Here is a 20932-nt window from a genome sequence, read left to right on the forward strand (position 1 = left end):
GCTGGTGGTTTGGGGAAACTGGATGCCTAAGATGTTATATAACTAACTGGTTTCCAACCTTCAAATCAGGCACTACTAATCAAGGAAATAATAATGACATTAGCCAACGGGAAAAACATCACGCCAGATTTCTCCCAGCTGTTTCTCCCCTCTGTGGTCCTCAGTAACTTCAATGGAAGTTTAGTGTGTTTAGGGAGAAAGATGGCAAGAAGAATCAAGATTATTAAACCAAAAAGGTCAATCTTCAAATGCAGTCTTGGACCAGGCTCGTTGCAACAATAAGGTTTATCCCTTCCAGTGTCCCAGTGCTATAAGCAACATGGCTGACTAGCCACAACTAACATCACACATTATCCTACCAAAGGGGTGAGTAAAGGAAAAAAACAGTTGCTGGCTTTGAAATGTACAAATCAAGCTATTAGTGTTTCTCTAGCATTCTTTTTGATTTCCAACTCAAGCATATTGTGACTTCAAGAGATAGGAAAAATCCTCAGAGGATCGGGTCCTTGAATTTAACTCCATGTAAACACAGGGCCAAGGAATTCTGATAAAACTGTTGCTCCCAAAAAGCTGACTTTCCCTTTGAAGTTCCATATTTAAAGTCAGACACCTTTAATCATCTAGCAGTCGCATACGGCCTTCCATAAAATGATATAATAGGTTTATTTTTTTTTTTCAGATTAAGAAGGTCTTTCATAAGATCTCTGTCCATTCTGTTACAAAACCATCAGAATATGTTTGCAAGGATTTGCCAAGTAAATAATTTGAGTTACCTCAAGCTTTCATGTCTAACTGGCCCGACATATTTTATTTTAGTTTTTTTTTCAATGACCACGGATGGGCTAAGAATGGTTTAGATCCGTTCCTAATACACAGAATGGACTGTATGAAGTTCCTACTAGTACATTTAGGGAGAAGCTATATAACTGTTATCTGTAGGACTTAAATAAAACCTGTTAATTCCCTCCCTTATTTTTTCCCCAGGTAGTCATTCAGATCCAAGGAGATAAAATATTATGGTGTTGGTCAAAAGAGCAACGAAAATACTGACAGAATTTCTTAATACCCCAAATACTACTACAGAGTGATGCAGGTTACGTGGAGCACCAGGACCCTGAGCCGCTCTTTCAAAACGGCCCATTTCCACTAAAACCTCATAGGGTTCCTTAGCACATGAACGGCTTGAAGTCCTGAGGTTAGACAAAACCAAACCAGACCTGTTTAATGTTGTCTAATCCAGAATTTCTCCAGCTAGCCTGAGCACATCAGTCCTTTTTCATGTAATGCCTAATGCCAAACAAACCTTGGGACGTGAACACCTGTTTGGTTTCTTTTTGCCTTTCTAGCATACTGACTGGCCTATAGCAGGAACTCAGGAAAAGGTTTTAGGAATGAATAAGTGATACAATGAATGCCTGTACTCTCAGAGGTTATTCAGACTGTATTATATAACCTTGGGATATAAAACACCTTCATCTTCTGTAGTAATCGTAGCATTAAAATTCATGGAAAGAGAGTGCCGTGTCTTCTGCATATTCAAATACGGTAAGTTAGGAGAACATATCTTGAGTGGAGAGAGAAGCATCTTTATGAAATCTGAAAAGTCTAACAAGCAAGTATACTTCAACAAACACCAAATGTAATGCACGTTAGGAAGGTATTGCTTTATTGTCCTTATGTCTGTGCATATTTCCACCATGACCCAATGGGGATTTAGTTCCTGGATGTTGACCATTATTTAGCATTTAACACAATTCTTTCTCCACTGGTAGATTAGCAGGGAAAGAGGTTAAGTTCTGAACAACACTTGGATGTTGAGAAAAGCTGAGGTACTGAAAGTAGAAAGATGGTATCAAATTATACGAGAACTCTTGCAGAGCAAATCTCACGGACACAGGAGTTCGGTACTGTGATTTTGGTCAGAGTAAACCAAAATGGTCCAGGATATAACTAAAGTGATCGCAGTTGGATATTTGGCCACAAAGAGACAAATAAATAAATTCTGCAATGAATTCTTTACAGGACTGGCTCTATAATTCAGAGAGCATTTGTGGATTCTTTATTGCTATTAGATGTGGATGATTGGAAATAAGGTTAAGACACTGCATGTAATAACAGGCTGCTGAGATGGTGAATGTAATGATCCTGAGCATTTATAAAGTGAACTGTCTAATATTATATTTGCATATCTCCATGACATGTTATAACACATGATAATTTATTAGGGAGAAAGCATTTTTAAAAAATCAATTGTATATAAACACTCCCTGAATCTAAAGTGCTAGCAACCTCTGCCTCAAGAGGAACTCATTTTCTCCTTTTTAGTCAGTAATTGAAAGACCTCAATTATAAATCCAAATTTTGGATGGAAAAATGTGACTGACCACACCTGAAAAAAGAAAATGCAACGTGAAAAATATCACTTTCTCTGCTGGTATTAGTTGCTGATAAGTTAATTGTAAGTCATTCACAAGCTGATATTATTTGGATTGGTTTAACTTTTATCATTCACAAGAACCAACTGTATTTCATGTTAGTCAGTGTTTGGCAATGCTGAAGAGCAGAAGCTTCGAATTTGTCTGCGAGATCATCTGGGCCAAATCTGCAACAAGGATAGATATGCTATTATTTATAAAACCCTCATGTAATTACGCAACTAATTACATTTTGCTCTTTTTGCTTTCGTATGCCTCCTTTTTGGATAGTGGACTTGTTCCCTCCATTGGTAAACTTGTGGCATCTTCCTTGATTGAAGGTGAATCGGGAGCAACTGTTCTTTTGGTAAATGCTGGTAAGGTAAAAGAGAAAAATAAACCTAGATAAGTATAATCCGTGCACTTAAAATTTGTAAGTAATCATTGCATTTGATCTAGTTTTCTAACAGACCTTAATCAGTTTACTATGTTTAAAAAAACACACACAAAAAACATATTCATGTGATTTAATTTGTTGAGGGCAGATTTGAAGTATCTTAGAGTTGAAGATGTGTGCGTTGTCAGTATATAACAACGCACACACAGAATTTAGGGGGGCAAAATCTTAAGGGCTTCCTTTTTTTACAGAATATTCTGTTACACAAAAGGAAGCTGAGAATAGATTTGGAATCTAGGTTTACTGTTATTCTACTACCTCTTACCTCTCTTCTGGGCTCCAGAAGCCTATATCCAGCTATTTATGTGAAATCTTCCCACCTGAAATCCTCCCACCTGATTTCTAATCTCCGGTGTCTGCCCATCCCATACTCTTCTCCATCTTAGAAAATGATAATTTCAACTACATAGTTTCTCAGAGCTTGGACCCTTCCCTCCTTTGTCCTGCTTGCTCCACTCTTCCAATGCAAGAGTAAGTTCTGACAGTTATGTCTCCAAATTCACCTGAGTTCTGCTTTGCACCACCTCCATTACCATCACCCCAACCCAAGCCACCATTTTCTCTTTTCCTGTTTTCATCTTGCCGCCTTTTCCACACCACCAGAATTATCTTTCTAAAAGATAAATCAGATTACCCTCCTGTGTAGCCCCTTTACCCCCACCCCACCAATGGCCTCTCAGTGAACTTAGAATAAAACCCAAACATCTGACTTTGGCTCCACTGGGACCTCATTTTTTCTTTCTCTTTCTCTCTCACTCACTCATTCAGTGTTCCGTCTCTCTAGAAAACCATACCCCTTTATTCCCCGGGTCCTTTGCATTTACTGCTCCCTTTCCCAGGGAAACTCTTCCCACCCAACTTTAACTCAGCTGGTTCTTCTTGCCATTCAGGTTTCAGCTCTGTTGTAACCTCCTCAGAAAGGCATGTCCGGATCCTTAATCTAAAGTAGCAGTTCTATTCCAGGTATCTTCTATCATTTCACCTTTACACCACCAATCACCATTTTAAATGGTTTCCTTCATAGCACCTGTTACCTCCATGAGACAAGGTGACCTCTTCTGTCTTGTTCACTGCTGTATCCCCCGGAGCCAGAAAGCCTTGTGCATAACCTCTTAGTAAATGTTGCTTGAATAATTGAATATACATAAGAGATTTTTAAGAGACAGCCAATTGGGAATTTTGTAATTGCTTTCTAGAAAGCATCTAGGGAGTACCTTCTCAAATTGCAAACATCAGAAACCAATTACTTAAAAATATCTGGCACCTAACTGGTCAATGAAAAGATAGTCATAAAAAAATCCCTATCATGTAAAATGAACCTATAAAATGGAGAGACAGAAAGACAGCTTTCATAGCATAAATACATCCTTTCAAAAACAACAAAAAAATAACAATTTTTTTCACCTTATCAGTATCCCAGTATTTTTGTTGCCATGAATCTTTGGCATTTTCTTCTACAAGTTTGAGGACAGACTATATATGAAGCATTTATTCAGAGTAAGCCAGGTGGGTCCTGAAGAACAACACGGGAGTGAAAAGTGTGTGCTATTCTTGCTGTGGATAAATTATTTTTCCTGTGAGGAACTTAAACTCCCACTAAAGGCACCTCACAACACAAACTAAGTACACTAAACTTCTCACTCTTTTTTTTTTTTATAGAAATATAAACTGAAGTAAGGAAGTGAAATAGTTCTTTTTTGCAACTTTCATCATCGACTTGCTTTTCTAAGAATATCAAGTTAAATTAATATGTAAGATTCACTTCTAATGCCTATAATAATCCTTAGATAACATTTTTTCCATATGAAAAATTAGTCCTTTCTTTTTGGGATCATTTATTTAAATACACATAATTTACAATAGTTTCAGAGTTGCAGAAAATTTGCAACCTGCATTTATTTAAAAATTTTAGTTCAGAGATACCAACTCCACAAACATCAAGCATTTTAATGTCAAAGGACTGGAGGTTTTGAGAAGTTGTCCGATTACTCCAGAGCTCATTCAAATCTGTTCTGGTCCCAGCCCCAGGAGTGAAGGCCCTGTGCTGGAGTGTGTTCCTTTAGCCTAAAAGGAGCTATACATGGAGACTAGTGGTCAGTCACTACTTATAAAAAGTAGAAATGACAGTTTCAAAAGCTGGCATTATGAGTCTCTCTTACTAAGCCCCCACTGTCTACAAGCTGAAGGTAATGGAATCCAAGTCTTCTAAAAGAGTGTCCTGAATCAGGGCCATAACTTCTAGCCAGCCAGGATAAATTTGGTAGTAATCATGGCTCTAAATAATGGATTTCTGTGTTCCCATTTCCAATGGTAATATAAACTTACAATTTATACATTTCTCCCCTTCTTCCTGGCAGAAGGAATCTACCTTTTCTTGAATTGACCTGAACTACACAAAGCTGACATAAATTACTACTTAAAACAAACTTTCATTAATGCTGGATCATTTCAAAGACCACAAATTATGCAGTATTTTCCCATTTCCTTTGTTTTTTCCATGGTCAGTGATTCTACGCTTTAGTTTGGTCACAGATTGACAGGGCCCCTAAGTCAGCAGAACGAATGCCTTAGCATCCACAGGATAGACAAAAGGGCCTCATCCAGTACAAATCCCAAGTTGAGTAGGCAGGAGCCTGTTCTGTGGGCTCATAAACTCATGTCTGCTCCAGCACCAATAGCTATTTACTCCTCACGTCTCCATACAGGTCCAAACTACTCTAAACTCCAACCTTTAGCTTTCACGTTCCATTCAGAAGTTAGCAAGAAAATTGAACACTTGCTAGTCAGACATAAAAGCTGGAGTTTTCTTAGTAAGATTTTATTTTTGTAAGATTCCTTTTTAGCCAAAGTGTACATACACATATCAAATAGCACCAAAGGGTTACATAAGAAAGACGGCAGTGTCTTGCTCCATCCCTCCCAATCCCACAATCCTACTCCCCAGAGCCAACCACAATCAACTCTTTTAGGTTTATTTTCTGTATTTACTTCAATTTTTGTAAATAAAAGAAGCTTATATTGCTATTTTCTGATTTATCATTTTTAGACTTATCCACACCCATCCATTTCCCCTCACCCCATCCTCCCTATATAGTCACACCTGAACTTCTGGCTATGTCAATAGTGGGTATTTACATTATTATGACTATGTAAATATGGCTGACACAAACCTAATAGGTATACTATGAAAATGTTTCTTCTCTTGCTCATTTTTTCCTTTGGAGTTATTAATTGACCCATGTCTTTATTTTTGTTTCTTATTTGCTCTTTCTCTATGACCATCCTTAATTGTGTCTAATAGCACAATTATTTCTGCCGCATTTCTGTTAATAGTTTTTTTTCCCTAAATGTTCAACTGAATCAAATAATTTACCAGTTTTTAAAAGTTTATTTCCTAAAGACTTTCTTGATGGAATCTTTCCTTTCTTCCTTCAATATGAGAGAACCAAAGACCATGAGTGTCTTCCCAACCCAACAAGTAGCTAGGAAAGTGAATAAAACAAGACCCACAGTGAGGTATAGCATCACAAGACTCATTGGGGTTAAAGAGAACATCCTAAAAGTTCCCCAGACTGAGAGTGTGAGTTAGTGATGGTAGAGAAGATCATTTCAATGGAATGGGAGTCAAAACAAAAAAGACATAAGGTTTTCAACAGCAACATTGGATTTTGGAAGACAATTGTGCAATGACTTCAGAAGGAGCCATTTTCAACCTAGACTTTTATAGCCAGTCAAAGTTTCATTTAAGTATGAGTGAAAAAAGTCCATTTTCAGAAATACAAAGACTGAAAACATTTACCTCACTTTCTCTGATGTGCTCCCACAAAAGAAAGGACTAAAACAAACAGAGAAAGGCATGGGATTTGAGAAATATGGGAATCAACACAGGAAGAGGGTGAAGAAACATCTCAGGATAACAGCAGTGCAACAGGTACTTACCTGTTGGGTGGGCCCCTTTTAATCTGCCCACTTTTGGCCTTTGTTCTGTTTTCTTTGTTCTCTCATCTCAATACTCTCACTGACCAGGTATTTTCTCTCTCGAACTGATTTTATAAATATCTTATCTTTTCTCTCCTATCGTCCCGTTATTTTTCTTTTTCTTCTACTTTGTTTGTGATTTTCTCAACTTCATTTTCCACCTTTCTTGCTTATCATATTTTAAATTTCTGAGACATCTTATCCTTTTTCATAGCATTTTGCTTTTATTTTTAATGGATGTGATATTTTCTCTCATGTCTTTGAGGGCGTTAATGATATTTTTAAACATCTCCTGTTCCTTGTATTATCAATTTATGGTAGGCCCTGTTTTTCTCTATGTTGGTGTTGACATCTCTCCTTTGTAATTTTGGAGGTTTAAAAGGAGGTTAATGAAAAATTACAGAACAATTTCTGTAACTAAGCTGAAATTGTTTGCATTACAAAAATAGAGAAGTATTCAGAGTAATCCTAATCCACTTCTAAAAATACCACATTATGAAAAACGTTTTGAAAATTCAAGGGTCATCAGAAAAGCAAATAATAATATGATTTCTAGAAATCCTATAAATCATATTATTATAGGATTTCTAGAAATAAATGTAATTGATCACTTAAAATGATTAACAATAAGGTACCTATGATTAAATTTTTAAAAAGTATCCTTGAAAACATTTAGGTAGGTATAAAAGGAAAATCATAAAACAAACTTGTCAAAAAGAATAGTAAAACATAAGGCTATGAATTAATTAATTAATTAATTTGTCACTAAATTAATAAAAAGGTTTATTTTTTTAAGCTAAATGTTTTCAGTCAGGTTTTACAATATAGACAATAAGTATTTTTTACACAAATTAGGTTCTCAGTAATATTTTTTTCCTATTCTTATTTATTTCCTTTTGAGCCAGGCATTTATATAGAAACGTATGGCTGCCTGTGAAGAATGTATCTTAGAGAAATGACCATAGCTAGTAGTGAAATATTACTGAGTAGAAAGCTGAACACAGTGTCTTCACTGCCTGTCATAACATTAAATAAAAGTCTAAAAATCTTGATGTTTCCCCCTTAATGTCTTCTAACTAACCACTTTCTTCTTGGTGCCTTTTTGGGGAGCCTCATGAAAGTCATGATGGAAACATGAAATAGCAGCAGAGCCATGATGTCTGTGCTCATATCACAGTGCTGTTCATCTCCAGGCTCATGAATGCCAAATGGACAGGATACTAAGATATTTGAGGGTGCTTTGTCCCTTTCCTCCTCCTCCATTTGTATATACATCAAACAGACCTAAGGGGGATTTTCCATTGCTTAATACGAAAAATAAAAAATTTGACCTATGTGTATACCAGCTTGAGATATGATTCATATTGACGGATGGCTGCCAGATTAGAACAGCAGCAGGTTTATGCAGATATACAAAATTACTCAGTTAAATGGTTAAATCAGGAAAGAGAAAATGCTTCACTTTTGGAATAAAATAATCATGATATAGTAAAAACCAAACCATTATCAGAAACTGATAAATATTTATCCAATGAATCCATAAATATAAATCAGCAAAAATGAGAGTTATCACTCTTGGATTTGACCTACTTCCTTGTGGTTTATATTGGCACTTTATAGCAACCTAGATTTTTTTAAAAATAAGAAATTTAATGTACAAACTCTGTGCCCATGGTAAACCAAAGTCCTAAATGATTATCTGAATAAGAATTCATTAAATAACACTTGAGTCCCAATGGCTTGGATAAAAGTGGACTTAAAAGAAAACAACTCATACGCTCAGTCATCTAATATTAACTGAGTATTCACTATGTGCCAAGGAGTATGTAGGATGCTGAGGAAACAGTGGTGTACAAAACAGACTCCACTCACATCATCATGGAGGTCCCTCTTTGATGAAGAGAAGAATCAGTGGAAAAAATGTCTCTCAAACAACAAGTGACTCCAGAATTATTCTGAGAAGGGTTTTAAAGAAAAATTGTAACACACTGTAGGCACTCATAACAGAAACTATACTTAAAACTGTAATTTGTGAAGGATTATTTAGGGGCATTACATAGGAGCTAAAACTTGAAGACTTAAGCATAGTAGGAAAGGCAAGGGGGTAGATGGTGATAGATACTGTATCCTGGATCAACAGACTATACTTTGTTGATGTGAATGATGTTTTATTAATATTTACAGTGTATTCATAGGATGAAAGCTAGCCTGTGGTCATACTGATATCCTTATCCTTTGCACAAGATTATATATTTCTGAATATTTCTATGGAAAAATTTTCCGTGTTTCGATTATTTGAATTTTATTATAATACCATCTAATGTCCTTTGCCCAATCATCCACAGTTAGCAGCGAGCTCCACACACACACAAAATTTGCTTAGTTAAGATTATTACCTTGGGTGATTCATTTTAAGTTTTTACGATAAGGCAAAGGTCTACAAAGAAGGGATTCCATATGTATTTTTAGTAAATTGGGTAATACTATAAATGTACTTGGGTGGCATTATTTGTATGATTCATAATGAAATTTTTTCCAAACTCATAACATGAATATTATCATGTACTGGCCTTACATTTGAATCTTTCCATGAGTTGCATTTTCTCAAATCCAATTTTAAAACTGGTATAGGACTTCATTACTTACAGTTCAAGTGTGAAAATCGTGGACTAGACAGGAAGCGACCATGATCCTGCCAAGAAGATGAGTGATCTAACCCATGAGCATGGGAACTTTCGGCAAAGGTTTTGTCGCCCTACAAAAGATAGCACAGCATTTCAGTTCTCTAATTACAAAATGTAAGAATTGGGATTAATTTAAATGTGCTGAAAGTGAAATTGAACCTCACTATACAAGTTGTTATACCATAATTTAATACAATTACAATCCCTTATTAAAAAATAAAATCTGTGCATGTTACAGAAAATATGAAATGGTAAGGAAATTACCCATAGCCTTAATAGCATGACATATTTCTTTCCAGTCTTTTTTCCCTGTGGGTAGGATTTGTAAACATTGCTATAAAACTTTGTGTTCTTCATGTATTTATGTTAATACTATATTTTAAAAGTCATTTTGTTATCCTAACCTTTAACTTATGTGTTACTCATATGCTATCTAGTGAGTATACTACACTTAGCATAGCATGTTTTTCTGAGCATTTTGGTGGTTTCTAGTGTTTTACTCCTATAAATAACACTGTGAGAAATATCTTTAAATATATAACCTTTTCCATATTTAGGACTATTCCTTAGGTGGACAAATTCTTAGGTGGAATTCTGGGTTAATAAAAATAATGTGATGTTTTTAAATACTTTTAGCCAAATTGCTTTCTGTAATGATTATACTAATCCTCTTCCTCATTCAATGCATATTTAATACATAAACAAAAATGAACACAGAAAAGGTCCCTCTCCTCAGGGATTATATGGATGTGTCCTTTTCCCCTAATGTTAGCTGAAAATGGGAATTATAACTTCAAATAATTTTACTAATTAGATTAAAAATTGATGCTTTAATATACTTTTCTATGAGAGTGAAGTTGCAATTTTTTTCTCTTGAATGTTTTCTAATTATTTACACAATTCGTTTTTTCTTCCACTCATTCATTCAACAATAATTTATTGAGCACTATGTGCTGGATAAAGAAAAAAACAAAACATTGAGGTACATGGTCATGAAATCTTCAGGCGTGCAGGAGAGAAAGGCATTAAACAAACTACACAAAAATCATAATGTAATGAAAAGCAATGATAAGCGCTATAAGAAGAAGAGGAAATAATAAAAAGAACTAAATTTAGATTTGCAGTCCAAAGAAGGCCTCTCTGGGAGGTGCCATTTAAAGTAACATTTCAATGCCGAGTAAAAACCAACGAATCAGCCAGGCAAAATCTTATGGGTAGAGGGTGGGAAAGTTGGAGATAATGGGGAGCAGGAAACAGTGGTCTACGAATGATGTTCCAGACTCTTGCAAAGGTGTTGAGGTAAGAAAGAGTTTGGTGTGTCTGAAGAACTGAGGGAAGGCCCTGTGCCTTAGGAACACTGAGCCTGGTGGAAGTGATTACAGTGAGATCCAGAGGTGGGATTTGGATTTGGGATTATTTTTCCTTAAGTGCATCAGGAGGCAATCGAGTATCTTAAGGAGAGGAATGACGCTATGATTTATATTTCTCAAAGATTACTCTGGTCTCTTTGTGGAGAACAGACTGGCGTGGCACAGTGTTAAATGGAAATACCAGCTAAAAGACTGGAACTGAGGATAACTGTGGGGTCACGGGAGAGGAAGAGATCAAGAGTACTGCCAAAGATTCTAGATGAAACAACTGCGGGTTAGGGAGCCCAAACAGACTCTTCAAAACATGGCTTCCACATGCAATAGGGCCTCATAACATGACAATTCGACAAACTTGTTATTCTCTATACTAAGTACCAAGATTGTATTTTATTTCTGTCACATATATATTATGCAAATGCAACAGAAAGGCCAAAACGAACATGTTATAAAAACTTTAAAAGGCCCATTTACTCTGAGTTAAAAGCATGGACAATATCCTCAGATGGTTCAAGATCATTAGACTTCAGTTACCAAAAGGGAGTTCAAGTCTATTTAAGATGAAGGCCCTGAGGTTTTTAACTAAGTGGTTTATAGTTTTCACTAATTATGGGGAGGGATTTCATAAGAAACTGGAAGTCACTCGCTATAGAACTTTTGGGAAGGAAAGGATTTATATTGTGTCCCAAGTGTATTTCAACGGTTACTTTAGAATGAGCTGACATGGGGCAACCAGAGGCAGGGCAAGGAGACTGGTTATTATAGTTCAGATGTGAAATCCTAAAGGCTTGGGTGGATTTGCAAGATGCACAAATGGAAAGAAGCATTATGTTCTCACACAATGCTAGAACTCTTCATTTAATCATGGGTTTTATATAAAACATGGCAGAAAAAAGCATAAGAAATGGTTTCCCGCTAAAAGATGCTTCAATGATTATGATCCAGTAGAAGAAAGGAAAAATTAAGGGAAAGCAAACACACTCTCATTTTGCCCACTGACACCTGAACTGAGAAAAGCAGTGAGAGGACAGAAATGGGGATGTAGGTTTGGGCGTTGCTGTATGAAACAGATGGTACAATTACAGCCTCAAAACGTGCCTACCAGAGGAAAGACGAAGTACACAAAGATATTCAAATTGTATTCATTCTTACCAAAGGGCATGGTTTTAAATTTCTAAAACAAAATCAACTGGCATTAAAGCATAAGCTATATCTTTTCTGTTCACAGAGAAATAACAATTTATCTTTTTAATTATAAAACAAGCTTCTTGGCACATGATGGTTAAAATATGGTACTGACCTTTCATTCTTAGCAAACTTGGAAAATACATAAAAAATTAAGAAGAAAATAAATAATCCAACAAATTAAAAATAAACTTATTAACCTAATTTAAGGGTACATTTTTTTCCATTGTTCATTTGTAAACACCTTTTTATATTGAGATCACCATTTGTTGACAATTTTGTTTTCTACTTTTTTCATGTAATATTATATATGGGGATTTTCTCTATCATTATCACTATGGTTAACTGTAGTTTATTTTACTAATCTCCTATTATTAGAAATTTAAGATTGATTCCTTTTTTTTTCTATTATAAACATTTGATAAACATATTGGAGCATAAAGCTTTGTCCATATTTTGAATTTATTAACTCAGCATAGATTCCTAGCAGTAGAATTACTGGGTGACACATTTTAAGGCTGTTTATTTATATCCATTTCATCTAAATTATCAAATTATTTGGGAGAGTTGTTCATAATATTTCCTAATTATCCTTTTAATGTCTATAGAAGTTCTAGTAATATCCCTCTTTCATCCCTAATATTGGTAATTTGTATTTTCTCCTTTTCCTAATCAATCTGAAGAAGCTTTTAAATTTTATAAATCTTTTCAAAAATCCTGGCTTTGGTTTCATCCTGTTCTTCTGCTTTCTACTTCACTGATCTCTGCTGTTTATTATTTCCTTATTATGACTTAATTTTCGTTTGATTTACTCTTCATTTTCTAGTTTCTTAAGGTGGAAACTTGGATTACCTATTGGACACTTTTCTTCTTTTGTAATATACACACTTAATGTTACAAATTTCCCTGTGAGCACTGTTTATCCGAATCGAACAAATTTTGATAAACTGCACTTTCATTTGCATAGAGTTAAAATATTTTCTAATTTTTCTTTTGAGTTCTGCCTTGACCCACCCATGGGATATTTAGGAGTATGTTATTTAGTTTCTAAATATTTGAGAATTTTCCAGATATCTTTCTGTTACTGATTTCTAGTTTCATTCCATTGTGGTTAGACAACGTATTTTGTATAATTTCAATCATCTTAAATTTATTGAGATTTGTTTTATCGCCCAGAATGTAGTCTATTTTGGAGAATGTTTGATGTGTGTAATCAACTGTTGTTGGGTGGAGTAGTCTATAAACGTCAGGTCTAGTTGGCTAATAGTGTTAAGTCTTCTATATCCTTACTGATTTTCTGCCTACTGTTTTATCAATTACTGAAAGAGAAATGTTGAAATCTCCAGCTATAATTATGGATTTGTCTATCTTTTCCTTAGTGTTCTACCACTTTTTGTTTCACATATTTTGACACACTGTTAATAGATGCATAAAATTTAGGACTTAAATTTTAAAATTTAAAATTGTTGACTTTTTCAGTCACTCACATTTCTTTTTCTTCACATACAGAAAATGAGGAGGCTTAACTCTGATATGTCTTTAAGTTCCAACATTTTATAAGTCTTCAAAAGACTGTAATCTCCCATATTACCCTGAAATGTAACTAATAAAATGAACTCTAAAGGAACACCCTAAAAGAAAGATTATTTCACAATCCTTTGAACAATCAACATACCAGAAGATGAAAAAAAAATACCTTCATGTCCTACAATCATATATTGATATTTAATTTGTGGTATTTCTATATAAGTAAATTTTACAAGGTGACCATAAGATGAACTTTTTAAAAATAATTTCTACTATCTTTTAATCAAATACTTAAATATTAAAAAGCATTTGTTAAAAAGGAAGATTATTTGCAATGTTAGTAATCCTAGCTTTTGCTTTTTTACCAATTCTTATAGCCTTAGCACACAGCCCTATTTTTATTGCTGTCTTAAGCCTCAACAAGCTAGTTAGCCAGAATTCCCTGCAAAAATTCCACTGGGTGAAGGGACTTGCATTTTCTAATATTTTCCCTGGGTTTCTTCCACTTCTCTTTCATAACCCACATTGTAATTGGTTTCTTAAAAGCTGTTCCAACCTGACTAAAATGTCTTTGCTAAACTGATCTCTAATGATTAATATTTAATGACGCCCACCAAGTATTTTTCTCTCAGGAATATTATAAGTTCAAAGTTTATAAGACAAATGATACATTTAATTTTAATTTATCCAACCCTTCCCCTGGAGAGAAGGAAAAAACACTTATGTGTTCCCGAATCTGTGGCAGAAATGTTTTCCAGATCTGTCTCTACACTAACAATGTACTGTCCCTCCATCTCTTCCCTGCTCTTAATTCCCAATTCTCCATCAGTGCTTAAAAAAGCTAAACCTCTTCCTCAGTAAATTTTAATCCTATTTGAAGGATAAATGTGGGCACATAGTTTACTTAAAGCCTGCCCTCCATATCTCAATCTGTATAGCTACTATTTTAGCTTTTAATATCCATGAAGATGAGGCTTTTATTCTGTCTATCTAGCTTCCTATAGACCCATCCCACTAGTACAAAATTTAGCACCATGCCATTTGCTTTAAGGAACTGAAAAATGGTCATATATGATCATTTCTTGACCAAAGTGCAGAAGTGAAAATTTGCTATGGTAGAAGGTGGAAAATAGGAGACTTCCACTACCAGAGTCCCAGTTTCTGCATGTAACAACATGAGGATGCGGGACCAGATCATCTCTACGTCCTCTCAGCACTAACATTTTATGATTCTAATCTATCTGGACAGAACCACTAAACAACCAGTACTTCTAACTAGGCAAACTCTCTTTACCACAGGAAACCTAAATGTACACAACAATACTTATAAACACTCATCCACAGATGAACAGACTCATGAAAATACTGTGCTAGATCAGGCCATTTGATAAATTTACCTCTATCCAATTGATACTTTATTGTATGAAATTTAATATTCCTAGCAATTGACTAATGAAAAATATCCCACTCAGTATTTTTTAACCTACTTCAGACTTGGCTCTGTATGACTTGAATCCATTTTCAGGACCCCAATCTACTCACAGTGGATACAAATTTGCCTAAACAAGGAGATTCAAAAGAATGTGTCACTGACTTAAGAAATAAGGCAAAGATGTTTTAATGATGGTGCCTCATTGCACTTAATGCTTATTCTCTTAAAGTGACTATTTGGAAGAAAATAATGATTGTTTGGGTATGTTATAACATGTTAAAAAAAAAACCCAAAAAACAAATAAGACGTTTACTTGGCATTCCTTATGTTTTGAGTGTCGAGAATTTTGAATTTGAGTGCTCAAAAATGGTATTTTTATACATGAATTTCTTCACAATCTTTCCTTTCTAAATGCTCTTGTAGAGTAAATTATCAGGAAGGGTGAATGCATGTGGCTTGTTAAGAGAACTGGGTTTGGCAGAGTAAGGCTCAAGCAGCTTAAAAAATTAATTCCTAAATAAGCACTTTTGATCCATTGCTATTTTCAGATTTTATAACAAAGAAAAATCCCAACTCATTTGGAAACCTTTTGTTTAACTTTTAAAACATCAAGATGAAATCAACTGGTTAAATATTATGGCTGGCAAGTTAGTCGTGATTACTTCAAAGGAATAAAAATCTCTTCAGATTTCAGCATGATTTGGTTGCCTACACGTTTTCATATGTGTCATCTAAACGTTACTGTAATTACATTTTTTTTTAGAATTCCAGAAAGGCTGAAGCTAGAAAAAAATGTTCACTCACGAGTGTAACATGCATATGTGTATTCTGTGCAATCTGGAGTCAAAGACGAGGCAGTGTCTGCTCTCAAAAGTCATACAGTCCACGAGAAAAACATTTCCCAAATTTCAGTATTCGCCTATAGTTATACTTTCTATTTTATGTTAATTTACAGATTAGGCTTGCACCCTAAGTCTCTATATAGGAGAGCAAATTGGTTTGGGTTGGCGGAAGCATGGAGCTATATTTGCAAAGCAGTTCATATATGATTTCTAATTAAAGCAGGGAAAGAGGTGCTTATAAATGAGATAATTGGGGTATTATGGGGTTAAAGCTCCCTCAAATCCCCCCACGGTTGCCACTACTATTCCCAAGCAATATTTGTAAAATTACCTGAATAATGCACTAGTGATACATTTTAATAGTCATTAAATAAAAAGCACCTATAATCTTGACTTGCACCAGTAGTTATGCGTAGCATGCTTTTGAAGCTACTATTGTAAAGGATTTAAGGTACAGACAGAAATACCTGACCTAAGGGAGAAAGTCTAACAGCCATTAATTGCTATGAGCAAAGTATAAACAAACCACAAAGAAAGTAAAGGAAGGAGAAAGAGTTTCCAGGAGAAAAGCACATAATCAATACCATATACATGTTTACATTGAACAAATAGGACAAAGGGCTTTGGCAAACTCCGCTTTCATAAACTGTGTCAAAAGATATTATCAACACTTTCTCATCCACCCCACCTTATCCTGTAAAACATCTGCTTCTTTAAAAAAAATTTACACATTAAGTCTTCGACTAGAAATCAAAAAATCACGATTTTTCCTTTCAGGAGGAGGAAGGATGGGAACAAAACATGCCTGCTGTGATTTTACTAAAGAATCCATTGCTAATTAAAACCATATATTTAGTATAGGTGGAGAGCAAAAAGTGCAGGTAGCAAATGAGGGTTTCTTGAAGAAAACCATGCTCCTCTGTGAATTCAGATTAGCAATGCTGTGCTATTGGCTGACTTCTGAACATTCTGTTCTATCTGAAACAGCTGGGACAGCAAGGAAAACTGTGTCCTACAGAAACCCAATTAGGCCTGATGAAGGAAAGGCCGCGAAATGCTCCTGTGGTCTACACAGAGACAGAGAAAAGGTTGTGTCAGATTCGGCTTTGATTTGAATTCTAAATATAAACATGTAGATCAGACTTTGTCAGTAAACTCGGTCTGCTTAGTACAATATATTACATTATGTTCTCGGGAACTGTGGACGTTGGTCCTGCTGAAAACCTCAAAATCTGATCATTTTGGGTCTGGTGACCACCATGAGAGGAAAAGCAGAAGGCTCTAGTCTGGATTGAAAGAGAACCCGATTTGTACACTTCCCGCTAACCCTCCCCACCACCAGCGGGGCGACCATGCTGGATGTCTCGTTGCCTTCCTACATCAGCAACAGCATGAGAGAAGCCAGTCGCCAATGTGGTTCTGCTATTCCAACAGTGATATGTCTGTCAATAGCATATAGTCAGGGTTCCACAACTGTAATGCTCAAAGCGACTCTTCCAGAGACGTGTGGATATGACACTTCCCTGTACCTTGTCACCACAGCTCTTTTCAAAAGACTTTGGGGCATCTTTCTTTTCTCTGAAATCCCACTGCAGTCTTTTGAGGCCTCTCTAATAGCATTTATTCCTTTTTCCTTTCCGCTACAGTTGTTTGTGTGGAGGCTTTGAATTCCTAAGGACTGGTAATGACTTTACTTGTTGTGCCATTCTCTTTAGCCCCTAGCAGAGTGCCTGTGTAGAGTAGAAACTCAATAGATGTTTGTTGACTGTTATGTTAAAACAACAACAGCAAATGTGAATATCCTACAATTAGAATGGCAGTTCCAAAAAGGCAGGGATCTTTATTTTGTTCAGAATCCCATGCATCTAGTAAGTTCCTGGCACATAGCTGATACTCAATGAATGTTTGTTGAATGAATGTATAAGCATTAAAACTTTCCAAAGAGCTTGAACAGTATTTATTTGATTGGTAAATAACGAAGAGGAAATATTTTACCTATGAGCAAAGGAAAAAAAGACTAGACAGGTAATTTCTCCTTTCTCTAGCCCAGGGATTGACAAACGTTGTCTGTAGAGGGCCAGAGAGTAGATATATTAGGCTTTTTGAGCCATATGGTTTCTGTTGCAACTACCCAATTCTACTGTTGGGTGGGAAAGCAGCCACAGACAAGATGGGAATAAAGTAATGTAGCTATATTCCAATAAAACTTTATTTACAAAAGCAATTGGCAGGCAAGAATTGGCCCATAGGTGGTAATTTGCTGACTCGTTTTAATCTGCAGGGATTAAGACAAATTGATAACTGTTTCCTCCTGGAAGACCATGCCTTTGGCATCTGTGGAGGTCCATACTACCTCTAACAGGTAGTACAGTGCTTTGCAATATGGTAGCTGCACAGTATATGTTTGTTGAATTAAACTAAATCCTACAGTAACTGATTTCCTAGAACCACTTTTTAGTAGAATCAATTAATTCAAGTCCTTGCCCTGTGCCTATTCTTTGAACTTTGTCCTAGAGAAACATGTGGAAGTTAAGAGCTGTTGAAATAATGTCTAATGGAAGTGGGACAGCTTCTCTTTTAATCGAAAGAGTCCCAATGCCTCTTATTTGAAGCACCGTCTTCAGGATGTCTATGATTAACTGGAGGTAGCTCTTCTGATGATCCATGAAGCAAGAAATGACCAACAATTTTCTCCCTGCCCATCTAAGCTCATGTTTCCTTTGAAACTGCCTCCCCTGTCACTCTTTTTAAATAAATAATTTTCATAAAAAGCATAGAAGTAAATGATCATTGGTATCTACAATCGGCAAAAATGTGCTCCCACATTTTCCTCTCCAACGACTACAAAAAATGTGATATCCTCATGACTTTTGTGTTAAATCACTGCACTATTTCAGGCCAGACACATGTCACATATGTATCACTGAAATGGGTCAATATTTTAAAATGCTTAAGTGGTATTGATGTGGAACATGTCATCGTAAAGTGTGCTTTGTGGCCCTTTTCTATACTTGCACTATCTATTTGCAAACCTTCTTTCTCATTTTGCTAAGTGTTGGCCTCACAAACCAGGCCTGATTTTCTCTTCAGCTGCAAATGTAATTTTAAAGAGGGCTCCAATGAGATTACTTGCGGAACATGTTAAACATTCATAGCTTTGCCATATGCTGTTATGGAAATTGCACTGATTTATATCAATTTGGGTGCTACTAGATAGCACTGATTCACCTGATATCAAATCTGTTTTGGGAAATGATGTTTTAAATGTTTCATTTGCATCTAGACCTCTGTTGAACTAAGAGGCATGTAATGTGTTTATGTATTTTTGGAGACAACTGACTTTTACATATTAAAAACATAATCCTACATTTGGTGACTGCTAGAAAAATTAAAGTGCAGGAGGCCCAAATTTACACTGTAATAATCTAGTGGTCAAAGACATAGATGACTGCAGCCAGGCAGATTTAGGTTTTAATCCTGATACAACTGTTTAATTGCTCTATAACCCTGCTTTCTTGAACAGTAGAAGAGGAAAAACAATGATGTCAACCTGACTGGGTAGCTGTGAAGCTTAAATGAGATGACAAATGCAATGAAGCATGCAACGCCTACAAAAAGAGCAATTTCATGTGATTGCCTCAATACTGACTAGCTATTATTATTAGCTATTGTTGTCTAAACCTTGTGTTTCCATTTCAGGTTCGCAGCCCCACGGTGAGTGGTGGAGAAACGTATGTGTATATGGGCCTGATGGGCATGAGGGAAGATGATTAGTAAACTTAAAATTTGCTACACGAAACAACAAGGTTACAATCCATAATATCAACCTACAGAAAACAAAGGTGAAAAGGCACAAAGTCACAGGATGTCCTCTCACAATAAGGCTATCAATCACATGGTGCGATTGGGTTAAGTTTTGGTCGGAATGGGGGAAGTGGAGTGCTCATTTTAAGCACACTATTGAGGGCTTATGGAAATGAACACCGTCTTTACATCCACTGAGCATTCTATCCAATTACATTCAGAGGAGGGAAAAGCTTCTTAGCAATAATTATATTTGGCTGTAATACGTGAACATACACAGTATAATGAATATTCACACATACTGAAGATTTTAAAAATATCAGAAAGCCAGAAGAGCCTTTAGCTTTTTTTTTTTTCCTTCTAAATTGACTTAGAGTGTACATTCAAATATAGATGGAGTCTCTCTAGCTCAGTGTTCACAATGGGGCTCAATTGTGCCCTCAAGGGGACATTTAGCAGTGTCTGGAGATATTTTTTGATGCCACAACTTGGCATGGGGCATGCTCCTGGCATCTAATGAATAGACTCTAAGGCTGCTGCTAATTATCCTACAATGCATAGAACAGCCTCAACAACCAGGAATTCCCTGGCCCACATGTTAGTAATGCCTAGGCTGACAAGACCCTGCTCTAGACTAATAACTGCTCAGGGTCAAATGTGGTTTAAATCATCCACACCCAAGTGCAACTTGGGGAGACCGAGGGAATGGTGGGCTTTTTGTTAATAGGATCAAATCTTCCCAGTGTCCTGTGTTGGTTACACCCTAATGAATCATAAACTGAAGCAGTGGTATGAAGTTTATATCCTCAGGAAAAGAATAACTATAAATGCCAGGACTATAGTTTACAAAGTACTATATGTTACTTGACCTGCTGAGGACTTCAGCACTAAGAGTAGCTGGACTTCCACAGAGAGGAGGGAAATCATTCACAATAAGCCTTTAACCAACCAAGAGACCAGGGGGTTTCCTGGCTCAGGATCTCTTAAGATCATCAGTTCCTATGGACAAACAACATACTAAGCAACAGAAGCACAAACTTAAAGGTTAGCTCCCAGGTAAAGAGTTATTGGTACTATCTTTGGATTTTTATTCTCTTCTCCCACAAAATTGGAAATCTATTTCATATATTGAAGAATACCTTTTCTTTCACAAGTACTCTTACACGAACCCTGCAGAGGTTGCTTAGAAGGTTGTAGCCATAAACATGAATAATGCTTACAGACTGAAAATATACATAAAGG

General features: G+C 35.9%; 1 protein-coding gene across 1 annotated transcript in view; it reads right to left on the reverse strand.

Moving 5' to 3' along the window:
- Nucleotides 1–682: 682 nt before the first annotated feature.
- The window catches only part of CEP128 (centrosomal protein 128), a 317243-nt gene continuing 296993 nt past the window's right edge, over nucleotides 683–20932 (reverse strand). The window contains exons 22-23 of the mRNA XM_081048990.1: nucleotides 9496–9604; nucleotides 683–2788 (exon numbers count right to left, since the gene is read on the reverse strand). Of these exons, the coding sequence (XP_080905116.1) occupies nucleotides 2661–2788; nucleotides 9496–9604 (237 nt within the window). The 3' untranslated portion in view covers nucleotides 683–2660. The remainder of the gene's footprint in view (nucleotides 2789–9495; nucleotides 9605–20932) is intronic.

This window comes from Rhinolophus hipposideros (assembly GCF_964194185.1).
Source record: "Rhinolophus hipposideros genome assembly, chromosome: 5".
NCBI lineage: Eukaryota > Metazoa > Chordata > Mammalia > Chiroptera > Rhinolophidae > Rhinolophus > Rhinolophus hipposideros.